At 40.4% G+C, this 19,728-nt stretch overlaps 1 protein-coding gene across 12 annotated transcripts in view; it reads left to right on the forward strand.

Moving 5' to 3' along the window:
- st18 (ST18 C2H2C-type zinc finger transcription factor) overlaps positions 1-19,728 on the forward strand; it is a 74,964-nt gene that overhangs the window by 19,234 nt on the left and 36,002 nt on the right. For 9 of the 12 annotated variants that reach the window (XM_052088399.1, XM_052088392.1, XM_052088390.1 and 6 more), the window contains one exon: positions 19,017-19,129. In XM_052088399.1, the coding sequence (XP_051944359.1) occupies positions 19,017-19,129 (113 nt within the window). Of the gene's footprint in view, positions 1-2,970; positions 3,211-7,838; positions 7,957-19,016; positions 19,130-19,728 lie in introns of those variants that run through there. The other 3 variants (XM_052088397.1, XM_052088400.1, XM_052088398.1) reach the window with 3 other exon arrangements.

Consider the following 19,728-nt stretch of genomic DNA (forward strand, 5'->3'; position numbering starts at 1 on the left):
AGATAAATAAACTGACTTTCATATTAATTCATGTTTCAGTTGCCAATTGTTAAATTTTAGCCAAACGTACAAGGACGAAAAAACTGATGTATGTTTCATAAATCTGATATTGTTTATTGTAAGACAGATTCATGTATTGCTTCTTTGATAGAAAATATATAATAAGTGGAATGAGGACCTTGAAAAACATAATCGCATCTGAAATTGCAATTGCAATTTTGGGACTTGGGTGGGAATCGCAATAAGATTATTTTTCAAAATCGTTCAGCCTTACCTCAAACATGTGAACAGATGTTTGGAGCCAAAACGAGAACATTACATTGTGCCGGTGAGTGCAATTTGTCAGCGTTGTGTTGATACAAGTTGATTTGTCGTCTTGACACTGGAAATAATCCCCGTTTGTTGTCATCCCCACGGCGACACTGTCTGTTTGATAAGATGCTTCAGATATAACTTGCATTGCCTCTGACGCCAACTCCTCTTCTTCTTTTTCTTCTTCTTCTTCTCCACCTTTTGTGCGTCTCCCCTGGCCGAGTGGCTCTGGAGTACAGTTGGGCATTAGACTTTCAAATGAGCCATTAAACAAGGTGACGATCAACCGCCAGACCTTTACGTAACAATCGTATTGGTGCGTGGAGAAAACAAGTGGAAATACATTATAACTCCATATTGTGTTCTCACATTGGTTCCCTTGAGATTTGAGCATACAGCGGGCGGGCTTGGGGGTGGAGGGGGGGGGGGTGATAAGCATGTTTGGGTGGCCTCTTCCATCAGCTGGGTGAAAGGGAAACGGCGGGCGGGCGGTGTCTCTTTTTTCCTTTTTTTCCAGCCACAACCACCCTCCCCCTCTTTTGCCCCCTTTTGCCCTCAGGCTCCACCCAGAAGTGTGGTTGCCTTTTGTCATTGTAATCTGGCCGTGTTTGCTAAACGTTGCCACTGTTTACTCTCCGCCACGGGGGCTTGTATGAACAGGAGTCAGCAGGACGACAGGGGTGACATCACTTTGGCCGGAGGGCCAGTAGGAGGTGGGGAGGGGGAAATTAGTGATTTCTCAGGAACCTTTTTTATTAATCAGGGGTAAGGTGAGCATGGCCTGCAGGGAGGAATTAAACCCAGTGACTTGAGTAACGGGACTTGGCGGCAGTCAATGGTAATCACCCAGAATCATTTCCAGGTTGCCGTTTCACTGATAGCCGAGGCTTTTATTTAAATGATGCAGGAGAAGTGAAACAGACTGACAGGCAGAGACATTTAAAAAGAAGAAGAACAGGGCGAGTTGGAGGGGGGGGGTGAAATCAAATTAACGGACAAGGATTTCATATCATCTATTTTTGTTGTTGCCGTAGCGATAAAGTCGCAGACATTGAAACTGGTCTGTTGAGCCATTGTTATCATCCCTGGCCATCTGCTACTGAGGAGTGACATTCGCTCTCATTTGCATGATGAGTGATGGAGGAGGAGGTTGGGAGGGCATATGCCTCGGTCTTATGACAAAGCCAGGGAAAGTTTTTTCCCCTCTTTAAATATCACGGAAATGAGGCTCGGCAAATAAAGTGGCAAAGAGAATCTATAAATGTTAGCCCAGCGTACACAAATTTGTGGTCTGGGCACACATGCATGCACATTTAGGAGGCCTACGGGCCTTCCTTTTGTGACAAAGGCAGAGAAATCTTTACAAATTCAAGGGGAATAAGCATAATTACACAATGTGTTGAAAATAATATGGAAGAACAGGAGGAGACTTGCCACTCAAGTGTGTGTGTGTATACATACATACATCCATACATCCATATATATATATATATATATATATATATATATATATATATATATATATATATATATATATATATATATATATATATATATATATATATATATATATATATATATATCCACACACTTATTTCTTATTTCTTGTAATAGCCATCCATTTGAATGACTCATTGAATTTGAAGTGAACAATTTAATATAATCTACATGATAGACATGGCATTGCCGGTGTGGCTGTGAGCGGGTCTGTGTGTGTCCTGGAACTGGCTGCTGACTAGTTAAGGGTGTCGTCTGCCTTTTTTCAAAGTCACCTGGTATATGCTCCAGCACCCCCCCACCACCCACCCCCACCCTTGAGAGGATAAGCAGTGTCGGAAATGACGTGACATAAATGATACAAGCACACACACACACACACACAGACACACACATTTATATATATATATATATATATAATCTTAAAAAATTGGATTGGTTTCATTAAATCAAAACCACCATTTCACCATCTCACCCCAAATATACACAATATACGATTTATATTAAATGAGCAGAACTACAACAAATAAATATGCACTTGTCGGTGTCTGTGCATTGCCTTTTACACACACATCTGCTTCTTGAGCGCACTCACATGCATTTTTAGTAAAGTTGGGAGGGCATAGAAAATCATATAAGGACTTTGAAAAAAATCGTCTCATATTAAAACAAAATTGGAATTTTTGAAGAGGAAAAATTGGAATTAGATTTTTCTTTTTTCCATCATAATTGTTCCCTCTTCTTTTGTGATACTTTTTATGGACACAAATCTGCTGCTTGGTTGCACTCTTGCATGAGGGTGTTCAAAGTTTTGACAAGTATCCTTACTTACTGTTGCATTTTTTAAAACAATTCTGCAACCCCCCCCCCCCCCAAATAAATATATATATATATATATATATATATATAGTAACAATTAATAACGGCAGCAAAGTAGTAAAAAAGAAATTCCAAAATGTTAGTCTTATAAGTGGTACCGTTTTTCCGCACAAATCTGCTACTGGAGCGTGCTCGTGCATCTGCCTCCTTGCTTGCCTGTTTGTATTTTTCTTTGTGTGTGTGTGTGTGTGTATGGGTGTGTGTGCGTGGCTGTGGGAGTAGAGCGAAGAGGAGGAGGAGGATGGGGGAGCTGAGGAGGGTTGGGTGGGGGGTAGCTGAGGAAGCTGGGTGGAGGGCGGCTGTTGATGTGCAAATGTGCATCATGTTGAAGGGCTGTGAATGGGGAGGTGTGACGTAAAAAGAGACCCGAGCGCAGGTGCTTATCTCGAGGCTGTCAAAGACACAGTATGTCATATTCCCGGGGACTACCTTTCAAAGCCGCACCGGCGTCAGCCACCATCAACAGCACCAGCAGCAGCATCGCTGGGAGGAAATCAAACTTTTGGGGATCGCAGCACTTAGGTTGGTTTCAAAGTTCTTCTGTGTCATTTCTTGTAGTTTTGCTTGAGAGGGCGATCGGCGTCGCTTATACGAGCGACGACCAAAGCCTTTTGAGGCTCGCCCGCGATACTCGCCGGCATGCTTCACACTTGCGGAGATTTGTGCGTGTGTTCTTCACGTTTTTTGAATGTGCTGACAAAAGTGGCGACTTGGAGGATTGTTTTTTTTTTTTTTTTTGCTGGAAAGCCAGCGCAGGTTTTCGACAGTTTGAGGGGGAGATTAAACAGCTCAGTGTTTTGTGACCCCTTTTCTTGGGGGGATGGTCCGGATAACGAGAGATGGTGTGGATTTTTAAAAAATCGCCGTTTGTTACTGAGTATAAGCTTGTCTTAGAGGAACACATGTCGGTATTGTGCGCGTAGACAAAAGCATTGTCGCGGCTCGCCTGTGGCTTTGACAGTGACAGCTGCACATACAAGACCACTGAGCCCCGCTGCCGCACTTCAACATTGACTCTTGTGTTTTATTTCAACGCCGCCGTTGATCGCCAACCCCCCCCCCCCCCTTCCCCAACCCCGCGCCCCCCGTCCGAGATTTGAAAATGTGTGTTTTCATGCCTTCCGTGTGTCAATTGTATCAGGATCATAGCCTTCGAGTCAGGACTTGTGCGGAAAGTTTGCCAAACTAACACTTTGGCGTCGCACGTGGGCGTCGTTCGAAAGCGAGCGGAAAAAAAGCACTTGACAGTCTCTCCGGCAACTATTGGTTTAGCAGGACAGATGCCGTTTTCGAAAAGTTCATCATTGACCAGATAAGAGACGCCAGGCGCGGTCGGGACTCCAAATATCCGCTTGGATGATTACAAAATGGTGTTGGCGGAGGTATTTCTAAAAGAAACAGTATTTCGGGATATTTTAATCAGGGATAAATTCATCTTAAAGGCCCACAACAAAATAACGTTTCCCAGTTCGCTTTCAGTGCGTCGCGATGGAACAAAACAATGTTGGTGTATAATTCATCATATATGTATATATTTTTTTGTCTTTCTGCCTTTTAAAAGTCTTTGTAAACCCCACATGGATTTTCGTTTATGGATTCCCGCGTCCAAGTGTGTTAAATCTGACCTGCAGAATACACATTTAACATTAGTGAAAAGTAACTGTATAGAAGTACATAATGGGCGAGTCTCCTGTAGTGTTCCTCAACTTTGTGGTGTTCTGGAGATGACTGTAAAGTTCCTACTCTTTACTTTTTGATTACACAAGCAGCATCCAAGCTGTGTGTGTGTTTGTGTGTGTATGTAGTGAAACAATGATAAGAGTCATTATTCCTCCCTGGACCCCTTGCCACTTTCCCATCCCCCCTCTTGCTCTTTAAAGTGCAGGCGGGTTGGTTGCTAAACAACGCATCCATGTGACCTGCACTCGCCTGCAGGAACTGTCCATGGTACCTTTCACCATCTAGCAAAAAAAAAAAGAAAACGGCCGCCACGAAACCAAATCCGCCCCTAAAAAGATTTCCCTTTCATTCTTTTGACTCCACAAGGCAGAAGACCACGGTGTTACCTGTCCCGACAGGGCCACGCATTGTCAAACAGCCGTGACCAGCGTGCTTCCACTCCAACTTCAGTTGGTTAATCCAGGAAAATGAATTATGTGGATTTAATTCAACGTGGTCTCAGAAATGATCCATCTGCTGTCGAGCAGCTGGCCAAAGGATAAATGTAATTAATGACTTAACTTTTGATCAGTATTCCACAGATAGAGTTGTTTGCGTGGTGGCCTCCGGTGGGGGGAACAAACAAAACAAGGCCAGAGTGTGTTTTAGTTTCCTCAATTAATGCCAGGATGGAGTTTTTAACACCTGCGATATTTTGTTTTACATTGCTGTGTATTGCTGATGTATAATTATTGGTGTAGTGGCATTGGGCGGCAGCACAAGAATATGCTGCAAATTAAGAAATGACTTTAATAACATCAGTCGTTAATGTGGTGATTCTTGATGCTATTTCAGACTTTTTCTTGTTTGAGTCAAGCTAATTTGATTCCAAATGCTTTTGTTTCCACTCGCGAAAATGAAGTATGTACTCCAGTGGAAAATATATTCCATATACAGAATATATCTGTGTGTGTGTGTGTGTGTGTATATGTATATATGTATATATATATGCAGTGTATACAAAAAAAACCAACAGCAAATCTTGACGACAGTCAAGCAAAAATTACATGCAAGAAAATGAGCTTTTTGAGTGACATGGCAAAAAAAAAAAAAAGATGAAATCCATATTTTCCATTGCGACGCGGCCTTGTTTTTTTTTTTTTTTTGGCCTAAAATATACATCCCAATGTACCTTGATGGCGGCGCACCTCATTGGCTGCGCTCCGGCTCACTTGGCCTAACTATAAAGCATCTGCTTATACCCTTGTGGGCTGGGAAGAATTAGGATTTATGAATTTATTTCCTCTGTTGTATTGTTTAAACAGCTTTGGTTTAGTTTTGATCCCTTCCTCTCGCCTTTGAGGCCGTTCCACGGTGTCAGCTGTTGACTGATAGTAAGAGAACTGCCTCACAGTGTGAATGAAAGAAAACTAGCGCTTGGTAAACACTGATAAGGGATAAATAGAAAGCGGTCAGGCAGAGATAGTTCTGTGGGAGCCCAGATTGTGTGCGGTCTGTTAAAATGAGATTCGGAGCCTGTCCTTTTTATTCTCGCCTCCCCTCCCTTCCAGGGTGCACCGTTTGTCTGGAAAATCTCCAGTGACCAGGCTCGCCAATCCCAGGCTGCACCATTCTCTTCTTCTATTTGTTTTCTCTCCCAATGAGGGTCAAGTTGGCCAATAGACACGTCCTCGCTGCTTATGGACAGCTGTCATGACTTCAAGTGCTTACGCTCGTTACTTTTTAAATGTATTTTTATTTTTATGGATGCCTTTTCAGGCAGAATAGTCAGAAATTACTTTCAAAGTCATCGCTTAAAGTTACATTTTAAAGTTGGGCTAAAGGGAGCTGAAGAATTTTCATATGTTGTACAAAACGGCATTTTTACATCAAGAGGAATCTGCCAGTTTTAGTATCTCAAATTGAAGACAATTTTGATCTATTTGAAAACCTCTCTTTCACTAAATGTTACCACAAGGGGAAAGTAAGTCTAATGAGGTCACATTATTTTTCATATTATGTATGAATCATTTTTGCATTCGGGTACCCGCAGCTTTGAAGGAGCAACATTTCAGCTTTTTAAGACTTCCCATCCAATAAATGTAACCACAAGCCATATGGGCTGAACATGTATGACAACTACCGGTACTTCGATTTCCAGTATGATTTTTTTTTTAATCCCCAGCAGGCTATCTGCAGGTTGAAAATGCAAATAAATCAACACATAAATAAATAAAAAATACCTCTCTTCCACTAAGAGAGACCATGAGGAGTGAGTGGGCCCTCTAGGCAACTTATTATGTCGCATCTTATGCAATATTTTTCATTACTTGTATGACATTTTAGATAATCTAGACAAGTTTTTTACTTCATCCTACTCCCTTGAACATAATGACTGTGTTGAATGAAGACTGATTTATTTCTTTTTACTTTTTTATCTATGTTTTATGTTCAACAAACAAACAAACAAACAAACAAACATTTTTCTCCCAGCAGGATAGTTTGAGGCTTCAGGAAACAACATTTTGCACTTTTTCAGATCTCTCCTTCACCACAACATTTGCACTTTTTCAGATCTCTCCTTCACCAAGACTTGACACATTTACGATACATTGACGAATAACGTATATCTTATTTAAGAATGCCATATTTAAGATAAGATAAGATAAGATAAGAAGATAAGATAAGATAAGACATCCTTCATTTGTCTCACACTGGGGAAATTTACTGTCTACAAAAGCAAGATTGTTGACATTTTTCATTATATCTGTCACCTTTTCTTGACTAAACGGGACCACAAGAAGTTTCTCATATACATTGAAGGTTAATTAAGGCCTCCATTTTCGAAAATCCAAAGTAAGGCTTTTTAAAGATACAGTGAAGCGTGATTACAATGTCTATCTATCTATCTATCTATCTATCTATCTATCTATCTATCTATCTATCTATCTTCATATATATATATACTAGTATATATATATATATATATATATATATATATATATATATATATATATATATATATAATATATATATATATATATATATATATATATATATATATATATATATATATATATATATATATATACTGTATATATACAGTATACAGTAAGTTCTGAGCTTTGTCAGTATACAGTAAGTTCTGAGCTTTGTCTCTGCCCGTCCAATCTCTTTGCAACTGCTATGTTGGTGACTCGCCCCAAACCTCAAAGTAATTGTTCTTTTCAGGTGCAGTCTGTTGTCATCCCTGTTGTCATTTTTCGGGTGAAATTGTGTGTGTGTGTGTGTGTGTGTGTGTGTGTGTGTGTGTGTGTGTGTGTGTGTGTGAGGAAAAAGCCTTTTCCTTGAGGAGCACCATGTGGTGTATTTACACAGAACATAATTCAGCCTATTGTAGCCCAGCAGCTAATGAGATTGGTTGTTAAGTGAATGACACAAAGGCTGAAAAAAAAAAAAGGCTTGGTGTTTCGAGTGACACAGACACACACGCATGCAATACACGCATGCACAGCACTGTGTTGGTTGAATCCACCTCAGTGCGCTCCTCATGCTCCGTCTCTCCTCTGCTGCGTCACCATGAGATGGAAAACAAAGGCTCAGGAAAGTGTAAGTTGAGCTTGCCGTTCTGACACGTTTGTGCTTGGGGGCATGAGTGGTGGATTGAAGTCGATGGTGGGAGGGTCAGTGTCTGTGATGCTCAGGAAGTCTTGTTTTCACTTTGGGGGATTTATTGGTCGTCTTCAGTGAAGCTGCGGTTTGCTTATTTCTATCTGCGTTAGAGTTGCACATCCGCCAAAGTGAAATTGCTGGTGGTTGTCGACTTGCACTTTGCCAGAGTTGAAGCGTTTAGTTTTGGGCTGTGTCATACTGCAAGATTTGATATTTTGTTGATGGCAATCCAGTATATAAAAGTTTGGGATTTTACATTATAGTTTCAGTTTAAATATTTTTTTAACAGTAGTTTGTTTTTAGTTCTTTGAATTTTTTTTATTTTAGTTGACATTTTCTTAGCTTTAGTGTTAGTTTTTTGGACTACTTGTCAAATGCAAGATTAAGTAAATTAAAGTAAGCGCCAATTTCCAAACGACTGTTTGACCTTCCTTCTTCTTTACACGCGTATGGTCATACCAAAAGGAATACAATTAAAATGAACAAAGAAAGCTCGCTAATGATGCCAATACCGATACTTTTTTTGAAGGTGGTGACATTAAAATTTTTATTTGGCCCCTCAACTGTAATGTATGTTGAGGAAATACAATACAAAAATAAATAATTAATTGCCTTCACTGAACGAGTAAATAAACAATTTAAAAAGCTTGATCATACAATAAATTACAAACTTGGCCTGTGATGAGCTGACGATCAATCCAGAGTGTACCGCACCCGCCACTTGCTCAAACCCAGCTAAGATAAGGTCCAGCTCACCACCCTAATGAGGATAAAGACGGTCAGAAGTCCTGGCCTAAATTTGACGTGGACACGTGAGAAACACAGAAACTAAAGTATTTATCTCATTAAATCGGCATCGATTTTACCGGCACTTGGATCGATCTGCTCGCCTCTGCCCTTTGGGTGTGTGTCGTCGCCCTTTTTGGTGGCAGCAGCAGTGATGGCTGCTTTGCAAAATGGAAGTGCATTAGCTTATCATGCTCGGCCGTGGCACCGGAAAGTGGGTTAAAGTCCGTCGCGTAAAATAAAGCCTGGACTTAAGTCAAATTTACATTTTGTTCAAGATTACTCCTTTTATTGATGCCCATAATCATATTCATGGACCATCTGCTGATTTTGGCAAGCACGGATCAAACTCGCCCAAAAAGCGTCCTCGCTAACCTTTTAAGTACAAAATAGTCTGGCTTAACTGTGCAGGGCCAGAAGTGTGTATGTGTGTACGTGAGAGATATTGTTTGGATATCGGTTGCTCGTGCCATATTTGATTTTATCGTGATCTTCTTATCCACATCTCCTCCATCTTTCTTGGCGACGGACCGCGTAAAATGTTGTCGCAAGGAATCAGTTTATTGCCGGTGACGCGGCAGAGTCGTCAAAACCCGAAAGCTGCCGCGTGTCATAAAAACGGGCGAAGGTTTTTTGTTTTTGTTTTTTTCTTTGTTTTTTTGTCTGTTCTGAAGTCCCGACGTGCACATGCCACACACGAAATAGCAAATTCACCAGTGGGCATCCTTTGCCGCCTGAAATACTTGATGTTCGACTCACTCCAAACAAAGCTTACGCAGATTGAGAATTCATATGCAGGAGGTAAATCCGAGTTAACACGGATTTATACTGGCATGAGTTAAAGGACTAGAGTTTGTAATCCAGGTGGCCATGGGATTTTAGCGTGCAATGGCAAAAATCACTTCAAACTCCCCCCCAATGTTCTGAGCCACTCGGCTCAATGAGCAGACGGATCTTTCCCAATTGATGAGAGCGCAACTTTGTCACCAGTGGACAGTTTGTGTGCGACATTCATCATGGATGCCAATGCGCCTGCTTGCGATGCCATATTTACTCCATTGAAGAAAAAACATAACCCTCGAGTCGAGAAGTTGTTTTGGAAAATACTCTCATACACCTTCATGCCCGGGGGCCCCACATTCAAAGTGAACTTTATAGGCTTTATCATGTGATTAATCAACACTCTGTGATTTTCGCAATACTAAAAAGCAATGAATCAAAGAGAGATTATGTTCTTGTTTTCAATATAATGTGGGGACCGATATGTTTTATGTAACTTTTGGAGCCAAAAAGCAAAAAATGTGAAATTGTATATTTTACAATAAAGAGAGAGTTGTATCAAACTTGTGAAGTGGTGAATGTGTTATATCAGTGGTTTGCATTGCATGGTGATGAATTTGGTATTGTGGGTTTTGTCAAAGTATTAGGTTGTGGCAGGGTTATGGTACATCTGGAGTTGTAATCAAACTGTTGTGAGTATGATTCTTGATTTATTTGCAAAACAAAGACATTTTTTTCAATAAAAACTTTGAGCACAAAAATCAAAAGAAATACACTGGTACTTTAAAGGGTGTTTTTTTCTGATTCTATAAAAGTTTGAGTTGTGCATTGGATTATCTAGCTGCCGTTATATAGCTGCTAGTATTACAGTGAAGTCCAAAGGTGAGCGCGTTTTTGTTTGTGAAGACCCATATCTTTTTACGTCCTGGTGTTATTTAGCCTATATACTTAGAGTTGTAGTCAAAACCTAATGAGTGTATTTTGCAAGTTTGTCTTAAAATCCAGGAACTCATATTTATGCATTCATTTGTTTTTGAAAGAAATGTTTGGAGACTCTGAACCAAATACATAAACAAGTTAATTCTAGGGTGTTTTGTTTTTAAATAGTGTGTTATATCAAAGTTTGAGGTTTTGTGCAGGGCTCTGTTTTATATACGAGTGTTGTAATAAAACCCAGAGGTACAGTATATGCCTTCTTGTTTTTTCCTGTATTGTAGGGGACTGATTGTTCTTCAAAATGCAAAACAGTTAAACTGGTACAATTTAAGGTGAACAGTCTTTGTAATGTGGCTTGTATCAGGATTGAATATTTATGTTTATGTTACCATAAAGCAAATGATTAGTCGGGTTGTGGTCAAACTGTAAGACAATGTAGGTTAACACATTTTTAAGTACAGTACCATTTGAAGAAAAGAAGTACCGGTACTAGTACAATACGGTTACATATTTAGCTTTAGTGACTAACTACTATCTGGGCAAAAAATATAAACAGTCAGTTAAAGTTGAGAGATTTTTGTGTCAAATGTTTATGGGACTACAGTGCACTCCGCTTAATAGAACACCATTGGGCCGAAGCGCTTCTGTTCTACTAAGCGGAGTTTCTATTAACCGGAGACACTTTATTAGGTACACCTTCAGACACGTCGACGACCAAGTTAAAGAAAAACCCCTGCTGACGAGTTAGAAGAGATATTTCGACTGTGGACGTCCATATCTTTAATCAAACAACAAAACAACAACTTTAATCAACTTCAGTCAAACATCTCAAATCACGAGAAAAATTTCGTTACTTTTGTCTGGAAACAGGAGTCCGTAATTTTGCGGTTGACTTCCCTCTCAATGCGCTGGATAAGAGGGAAGTCCTGGAAACCGCGGGCATACCTTCTGAGAATCCGGCAATGCATCGTATCGTCTGAGTATGTCCTTCTTATCCGCAGGTGATAGCCCTTGTCTCTTGAATGAAGTTGAAGCCATTGTGACGTGCGTGTGTCTATGTGTGGAGTGACGCGTGCTACCTGTTACTGTATACGGCTAGAACTACCGCGTTTTCTCGCGATAGTGGTACAGTATCGCGATAGCTACACTTCGAAAACCACTAGTTTACAATGTTCATTGCTTACGGCCTGTTCTATTAAGCGGAGATCTGTTCTACTAAGCGGAGTATCTTTATAGGAAATTGCATTAGGCAAATCTGTTCCAGAGCCTTTTGCTCTATTAAGCGGATTACTCTATTAACCGGTGTTCTATTAAGCGGAGTGCACTGTATTAGGTTTAGCTAAACTGAGTTAGCTTTAGCTTTTTTGTGTGTGTGGTTTTCACTACAAATTGAATTAAATTTGAAGCATAATTTTACGTAACTCATCAGGACAAAAAGCAAGACAGTAAATCGGTACATTTTTAGGTCAAGATTGTTATTGTATTATTGTTTGGTTTGGAGTGAGATGTTTGACAGAGTTGGTGTGACTATCATTAGCTTTAGCACAATGATATTAGCTGTGTACTCAGATTGTAGATTTTACTCAAACCAAATGGATTGTCTGTCTTGTTTTGCCTGCAATGTTGGGTCAGAATTTTGAGGTATCGTTTGGAGACCAAAAAAGCGAAATGCTTTCTGTATTGTATGTGTGTGTGCTTCTTTTTTTCCTCTGCAATGTGGAGAATCCTGATCTTATATAACTTTTCGAAAATAGCGAAATAAACATTTTAAGGTGAAGACTCTTGGTCATTTGGCATGTGAAGACTAAGACGAGAGGTAAGATAAGATATATGAGCTGCTGGAGAGGCAGCCACTCAGGGGGCGCCATCATCAAAAAAAAAAAAGTGTGGTTATTGTTAGCTTTAGCATGTTATGCTATAACTAAATTATAGTTCTTTGTTTTCCTGTCAATGTGGGGACAAATCATTTTAGGTGTTTGGGAGTCAATAAGCAAAATAAATATATTTTTACCAATTTAGGGTGAATTTAGCTGTTGTGTTTGAGTGAGAGTGGGAGTGTCTCTCCCGTTTTTCCTGCAACATCGGGTACACAATTTTTCAGCCTAAAGTGTTCTATTTGAGTATTACGTCTGTAAAGTGGGTCAATGGTTCCAATCCAAGTCGAAGGTCAGTGGGTGGGGTTATGATTGGTCTGAGCTACTCTATGGACGGGGTTATGGTCAGTCCCCAGGGCATAAACATACATCAACATCATGTCGCCTGAAGTGTTGCCTGTGTGTGTGTGTGTGTGTGTGTGCATGTGAGAGAGAGAGAGAGAGAGAGAGAGAGAGAGAGAGTAGAGTTGTTTAATGACAGGAACAGCTGACTCATTTAGAGAGCGCACTGAAAGGTAATTAACCCTGGGAAAACTACAGCTGCCATGCGAGCTGTTCACTTCAGTGCAATCTGATTAGAAATCACTGACTCCTTTCGCAGGCAGCGTATCCAACATCAACTTTTCTTCTTTTTGCACGGGAGACCTGCCTTTTGTGCACGGGGGAGGATTAAACGGAACGACTCCTATGTGCCTCCCAATTGGGGACCACCTGGTGGCATTCATGCAAAAAAAAAAAAAAAAAGAGGCTCTTTGGGCAGGATTACTCAGCTCATTGTTACACCGGGGGCCTGGAACTTCTTTTTCCCCGAGCACCTGTCCCCAAATTAGGCAAAGCATGTTTACAACACCATTCAAAGATCGCAAGTAGCCTGAGAGTGCCTTGGCAGAAGGGTCTACTATCCACTCTGCTATTGATGCGCTGAGAAGATACAAATTTTATTTGACTCGGCATTAATTGGATTGAAATGAGCAAATAAAATAGCAGATCTTCATATGACAGGAGAACTAAAAGCAGTGAATATGTGGTCAACAAAAAAAAAATCAGCAATTGGCTCTCTGATGTCAGAAGAAACGTTCTGGACTCGGCGCCGCCCGTGTGGTCCGGCTCCAGATGAACTCAATTTAGAGGGACTGACTTTGGAACGCTATGACAAGATTTGCCAAAATCACCGCGGCAAAGGTGTCACCATCTGACTCTTTCATTGGGACGCTTGATAACTGGCTCCAATAACAAGTTTCCCCTGTAGTTATGCCATCAGAACAAATCATTGAAGCTGTCGTGGTGAGCCAGCTTCCTAATTGTCTGGTAAGAATTCTGGGAGCGCTGTCCTCTTATTGAAGCTTGTCTGTCTTGGAGAGGGGATAAGATAGCAAAACGATATGAAAGTCCTCTTTGGCAGAAGGCACAAACACTTTGCAGGAGAGCTGAGAGGCTGTTCTCTTGGACGTGTCTGTTGATTTCAAGATTTAACACCAACGACAATGTCCGTGGAGCAAAAATGGTATCAAACTAATTCTCATAAAATATTGTGATCTAATATTGTCCCCAAATTGCCCACTCCTGATGCTTAGACTTGCTGAAGGAGAGATCTTAAATGTGCTCAAAGGGGCCTAGATAGTCTTTTAGATGATTGTAAATCGGTTTCTAATACAAATTGCAACCCACATAACAAAAGTGAGCGGTATGAAGCTAATTTCGCGTGCTGTGCTCAATGAAATGCTTTCAAAGCAGTGGTGTGAAACTCCCCGACATCGCGACGCCATAGAAATGCATTCAGAGCATCATCATGATTCCACCATTCTCCCGTCATTTGATGATCAGAATTTCAAATTGAGTGATAACTTCAGTACAACTGAAGGACTTTAGTCGCAGAAAGCATTAGTAATTAAGGGGAAAAGATGATGACATAAATATGACGGCACATTATTTCCATCTTTTGGAGAAAAACTCTCGCTCTCTGGATTAAAAAACAACAACAACAATTTGCTTATACTTCGTGAACACATTTTGATTTTAATCTTGCCACCGAGCTTCATTTGCGCAACCATTTGGGTGAATCATTCGCATGTCAATGAAAAATGGCAAAATCCAATGAATCAAATTTGGCCACTGAAAGAGGAAAAAGGAAAGGTGCGTGACATTACTTTGTAGCTATCTGATCTTTTGTTGCCATCACAGAAACTTTCGATTTGGATTGAGGATGGACACAAGGGATTGGAGTCACATGGCACAGCAGCAATCAAACAAATCATAAACATATATCGTGTGGAAGTCTCAGTTATGGCACTGTTGTTTTAAGTTGCGAAATGAAGCAGACCAATACATGGGTCGTTATAATTACCTGCGATACTGTGGCTTGGTCTGGAATAAAATCGATGTAATCGGACACTTGTAATACATATTGGATTAGAAAACTATTTCCTTTAATGTCTAGTTGATATCCAAGACCATCTGAAATCAATTAGGTTGCTTAAAAAATTCATCGGACCCTCTGACTTTAAATGTGACAGAAACCAGCCAGTGTGAGGAAGTGCTTTAATGCACTCTATTTCTGTTTCAGAGCTTTCTTGAAATACGGAATTCTCCTCTCTGTCTACCCCAAATGAACCACTAAAACACTTTGGCTGTCTTTGGAAATTATTCATGTGATTAACTATTGTTTTATTTTTTTTAATTGGAAAATAAATATCCAACAATAATCATTATGTTATCATTCATATCATCTTATCATTTAGGTGAAAGAGCTCTTACACACAGGTGTCTTGATCATTCCGGGAAACATCCGAAAATGATTTTGGGAATTAATACCATTGATCATTTTGGACAATTTTGACATCAGTCTTCCATTTAATTTAATTGCATCCAAAACAGACTATGGCACAGCAAAAGTAAGCGTTACACAAATCGGAAATATTAAACATGTTTAAACACTTCTGTTTTCCGAGCGGATCAGGGTCAGAAAAGTCTTTCAACAGATCCCAAAACACTGGAAAATCGCTCTGGATCATGTTTCTTTAACATCCGAAAATATTGAGTTTGATCGGAAGGGAGGAGAAATGAGGTCAGATTTTCGCTACGTGTACACAATTTACCATTGTCGGTGCATTTTTGGAGCGTATTGGTGGTGGGGGAAAAACAACATGCTTAATAGGTTAGGATCATTTTGTGGTGTCGGATGTGTTAGGAGTGATTGGATGGATATGTATGTATAATCTTTCAAAAACATCCGACAATCAGGCCTTCGACGGGAAGAGAGGAATAATGTTCCAATTAGATTATCGGTTCGTTTATCGGTACATGTGTACCCATGTTAACGTTTTTCATTGTCAGCGATGCCTGCTTTTCTGAGCAGGTTAGGGGAGACAAATCCCTCTGGACACACCCCTCACCACATGATAATCAATTTGGATAATCATTTTGAGACACCTGACAATCTGACCTCTTCATACTTTGATCAGAACAGAAGAATTATGCTCAAAATAGGTGAGATTATCAGTATGTGAGTACCCCACATTTCCAATTGTCAGACACAACTTTCGAGCAGATCAGGGTGGAAAAAAAAAATCACACTTATCATACCACACACCTCAGGATTATTGTGGATAATCTTTTAGAGACATCTGGCAATTGGGACCTTTGTTGACTTTGATTGAAAAAGAGTAAATATGCTTAAATCAGGTCCGATTGTCGATATATGTTTACCCTACTTAACGTTAACATTAGACTTGACCGTTTTCTGAGTAGATGGGGCTGGGTGGAAAAAAATCTCTTAGCACATGCCACACCACAGGATAATTGATCCAGATAATCGCTTGAAGACATCCAACGATCAGTTAAATGGAAGGAAGGAAAAACGTCTTCAGTTCGACTTGATTTTTGGTATGTCTGTACCTCCTAAACGGTTACCACTGTTAGTTGTGACCATTTTCTGAGCAAATACGGGGTAGAAAAATCATTCTTAGCATACCCCACACCGCAGGATAAGTGATTCAAATAATTCTCTCAGAGAAATCAAATGATCATTTGAATGGAAGTAAGAAAAATGAATTCTTCAATTGGACCCGATTTTTGGTATGTGTATAGCCCCTCAATATTTACAGCGCCTTGACTGTTGAGCAGCTCGGGGAGGAAAAATCACTCACCCTACATCACAGAATAACCACTAAATTTTGGCTCGATTGTCAGATGTCTTTACCTTGCTTAACACTTCCCATTGTCGGCGCTGACCATTTCTTCCTCAGACCTAAAAAGGGGAAAAAAATCACTTGAGACATCCTCCACCACAGCGCAAACATTAAGGGACATTTTTTGCAACTTGCTAGCCTTTTATTGATTTTGATTGGAAAAGGGTAAAAATACTGGAATAGGCAATCAGCAGTATTTTGTATCGTATAAAACAACAATACGCTACATCGCAGAATTTATTCCCGCCCCGCATGGAAATTTCGCACCCCCCATGACATTCCATGGCAAAATGAGATCAAACCACCCATGTCGCCAAACATTCATTACAAGGAAATATGAAAGTAAAACGCATCTATCTCTCGCCCTTTATTACACATAACCAGAAACACTTAGCATGTAAAATGAATGTGAAAATTATTCCCAGGGTAAACTATAAACACACACAAGTTACCCTCTGCACGTTTCCGCCCTTCTTCTTTTTCTCCCCCCCTCTGCTCCTTCCTCCCCTAGATCAGAGTGTAATTGCCAGTAATCAGGTCTGTTTGCCGCTGATAAAACCACTCTGAATGCGAGGAAGCCTCTTTGTGTGATGACTCAATTATGCCAGAAGTGGCTACCTGGCCCATCAAACCTGGCCCATCAGCTGCTTTAATAAATAAGGAGGAAAACTTGCTGCGGGCGCATTATAATTCCATTCATTCCATAATTAAATCCATTCCCCCCGTTTTTTAACCCCTCACGCTCATCGCATTTCTAGAAGGGGAAACAAAAACAGCGAACGGGGGAGGTGGGGGGGGGGGTGCGCTTTGGTGGGATGTACACCAGACAGTGACCTTGCACAGAGCACCCATCCGCCGCCTATAATTCACCACGATACTGCTGAAGAGAGGTTAAGAGAAGGAGGCTCCTGAGCACTGTTTCCACGCCGCAATTGTATTAAAATCTCATTACCAACTGTCCCCATGATGACATTTGGAAATCTTACTCTTCGTCTAATCACATTTGCATGCAAACAACGCTGTGTCCAACCAATCGCGTTGTCCATGCTCTCTTTGCCTGAAAGACCCCACCCCCCACAAAAAAGCCTTTTTAGAGTTGGGGCTACACTCCATCACAATAGCGACTGTGTTAATTACGCCACGAGAGCTCAGATAAACAGGCCGCCGAACTCAAGGTCAGCGGTGGATATCCGCGCCAGCTGCGCACTCTCGTGATGATGAGAACAGCAATAATAATAATAATAACAATAATTATGATAATAATAATAAAATATATACATATATATTATTAGAGGAAACAATTCTCGGAAACAAAACAAACACCGCTCATTGCACTTTCACTGCTTCCCCCTGCATGCAGCCTCTCGGATGTGGTGCTAATGGTGCGAGCCCATGGTTATTCATGACCGCTGGACCCCCCCCCGCCCCCCGAATAACCCAGCCCCCGACCCACCTCCCCAGGCGCGGCCCGCTCGCCACTCTGTGCTGGGAATAATAGCAGATGGGGTTAAGGCGGGGGGGCCTCAAGGACAGCGAGCAGCCAGATTAACACAGACAAGATAGGCCGGCGACACCCTCGCGCTGAGGGAGGGCTTCGAAAGTGTTCTCGGAGGAGCGTCATTTGTCTCTATATAAGGTGGCGGGGGTGAAGGGCGCGTAAATATGATTCAGCAGATGATGAACCAACTCAAATAGTCATAAGTCTTTTTTCATATGCTAATGAATCCACAGTGAATACCCCTCCCTCCACCGTCACCATCCCCTCCCTCCCAACACTCCCCCCCCCCTTTTTTTTACCTCACCCCCCCACTCCGTGAGCTATAATTAAGATGTTTTTTTTAAGCCCCCACCCTCCACTCAAAGCAAACATAAATAAATAATTCCATAATAAGATCTGTGAAGTGAGCAGGGCTGAATGTACTCATTGTGCTCCCGCGTGTTTTCCCACTTGGATGTTTTGTATTAATTAGAAGCGAGCAATTTGATCCCTGTCGAGCAATCAATTTGCATCGTGTTTCCTTCAAGTACAGTGTACACATGCACCCCATTTACACCTTCGCCCACGTTACTCTATACTGCAAAAATAAATATTCAAATCTAAAAAATACGCATATGAAAAAGTAGTGCAGTTGGAATCACATGACATTATCTATCTATCTATCTGTCTGTCTATCTATCTATCTATCTATCTATCTATCTATCTATCTATCTATCTATCTATCTATCTATCTATCTATCTATCTATCTATCTATCTATCTATCTATCTATCTATCTATCTATCTATCTATCTATCTATCTATCTATCTATCTATCTATCTATCTATCTATCTATCTATCTATCTATCTATCTATCTATCTATCTATCTATCTATCTATCTACCGATTAAATGACTTCCATATTGTTGTCATTAATGTATGCGCTTTGTATTGCAGGGAATGAAGCACATGAACAGCTCCTGAGAGACAAGACGAGTGTCGTCGATAAGGCCCAAGAGTGTGGAGCTGGCATCTTTCCCAACACAGCACCCTCCAAACAACATTCAAAGGTAAAAAAATAAAAATAAAATGATACGTAAATAAGAAAAGAATGTTATTTTGTAGATTTGTTGAACAGTGTTTTGGCATAGACGGATTACAATTACTGGATGATGAAATACTGATGCTGCTTTTTCTGTTTATTGACACTGTCATATTCTTGTGTTGCCTTAATCAGATGGGTTTTTTATGCCTATAGTTTTGTCATTTTCTCCTTTGGTGGGCATTTCAAACTTGAGAAATGATGTTACAAGAATGAACAAATTCTTGTTCCTCATTCAGAAGACCGTACTTTCTGTTGTGTTCTTTGTACTTGTGATGGTGAAGATATTGTGTTAGTACTTAAACAGTGTACACGATAAGAAAACGTGAACAGAAAAGTTTGTAAGATGTTTTGAGGACAAAATCAACTCTATTTTAAGAATACGCAGAAGATACTATTAGCAAATCGGATAATTTGCTATCATACCACGAAGGTTGTCCTCGATTTCATGAAACTCAGCGGACATTAATCTGAAAATACTGATAAAAAAAAGACTGCTCTAACATCTTTAATTTAAAAAAACAAAACAAAAACAAATTACGATAAATTTTGGTTTGATTAAAAAAA

Source organism: Hippocampus zosterae, chromosome 15 (genome assembly GCF_025434085.1).
Source record: "Hippocampus zosterae strain Florida chromosome 15, ASM2543408v3, whole genome shotgun sequence".
Classification (NCBI taxonomy): domain Eukaryota; kingdom Metazoa; phylum Chordata; class Actinopteri; order Syngnathiformes; family Syngnathidae; genus Hippocampus; species Hippocampus zosterae.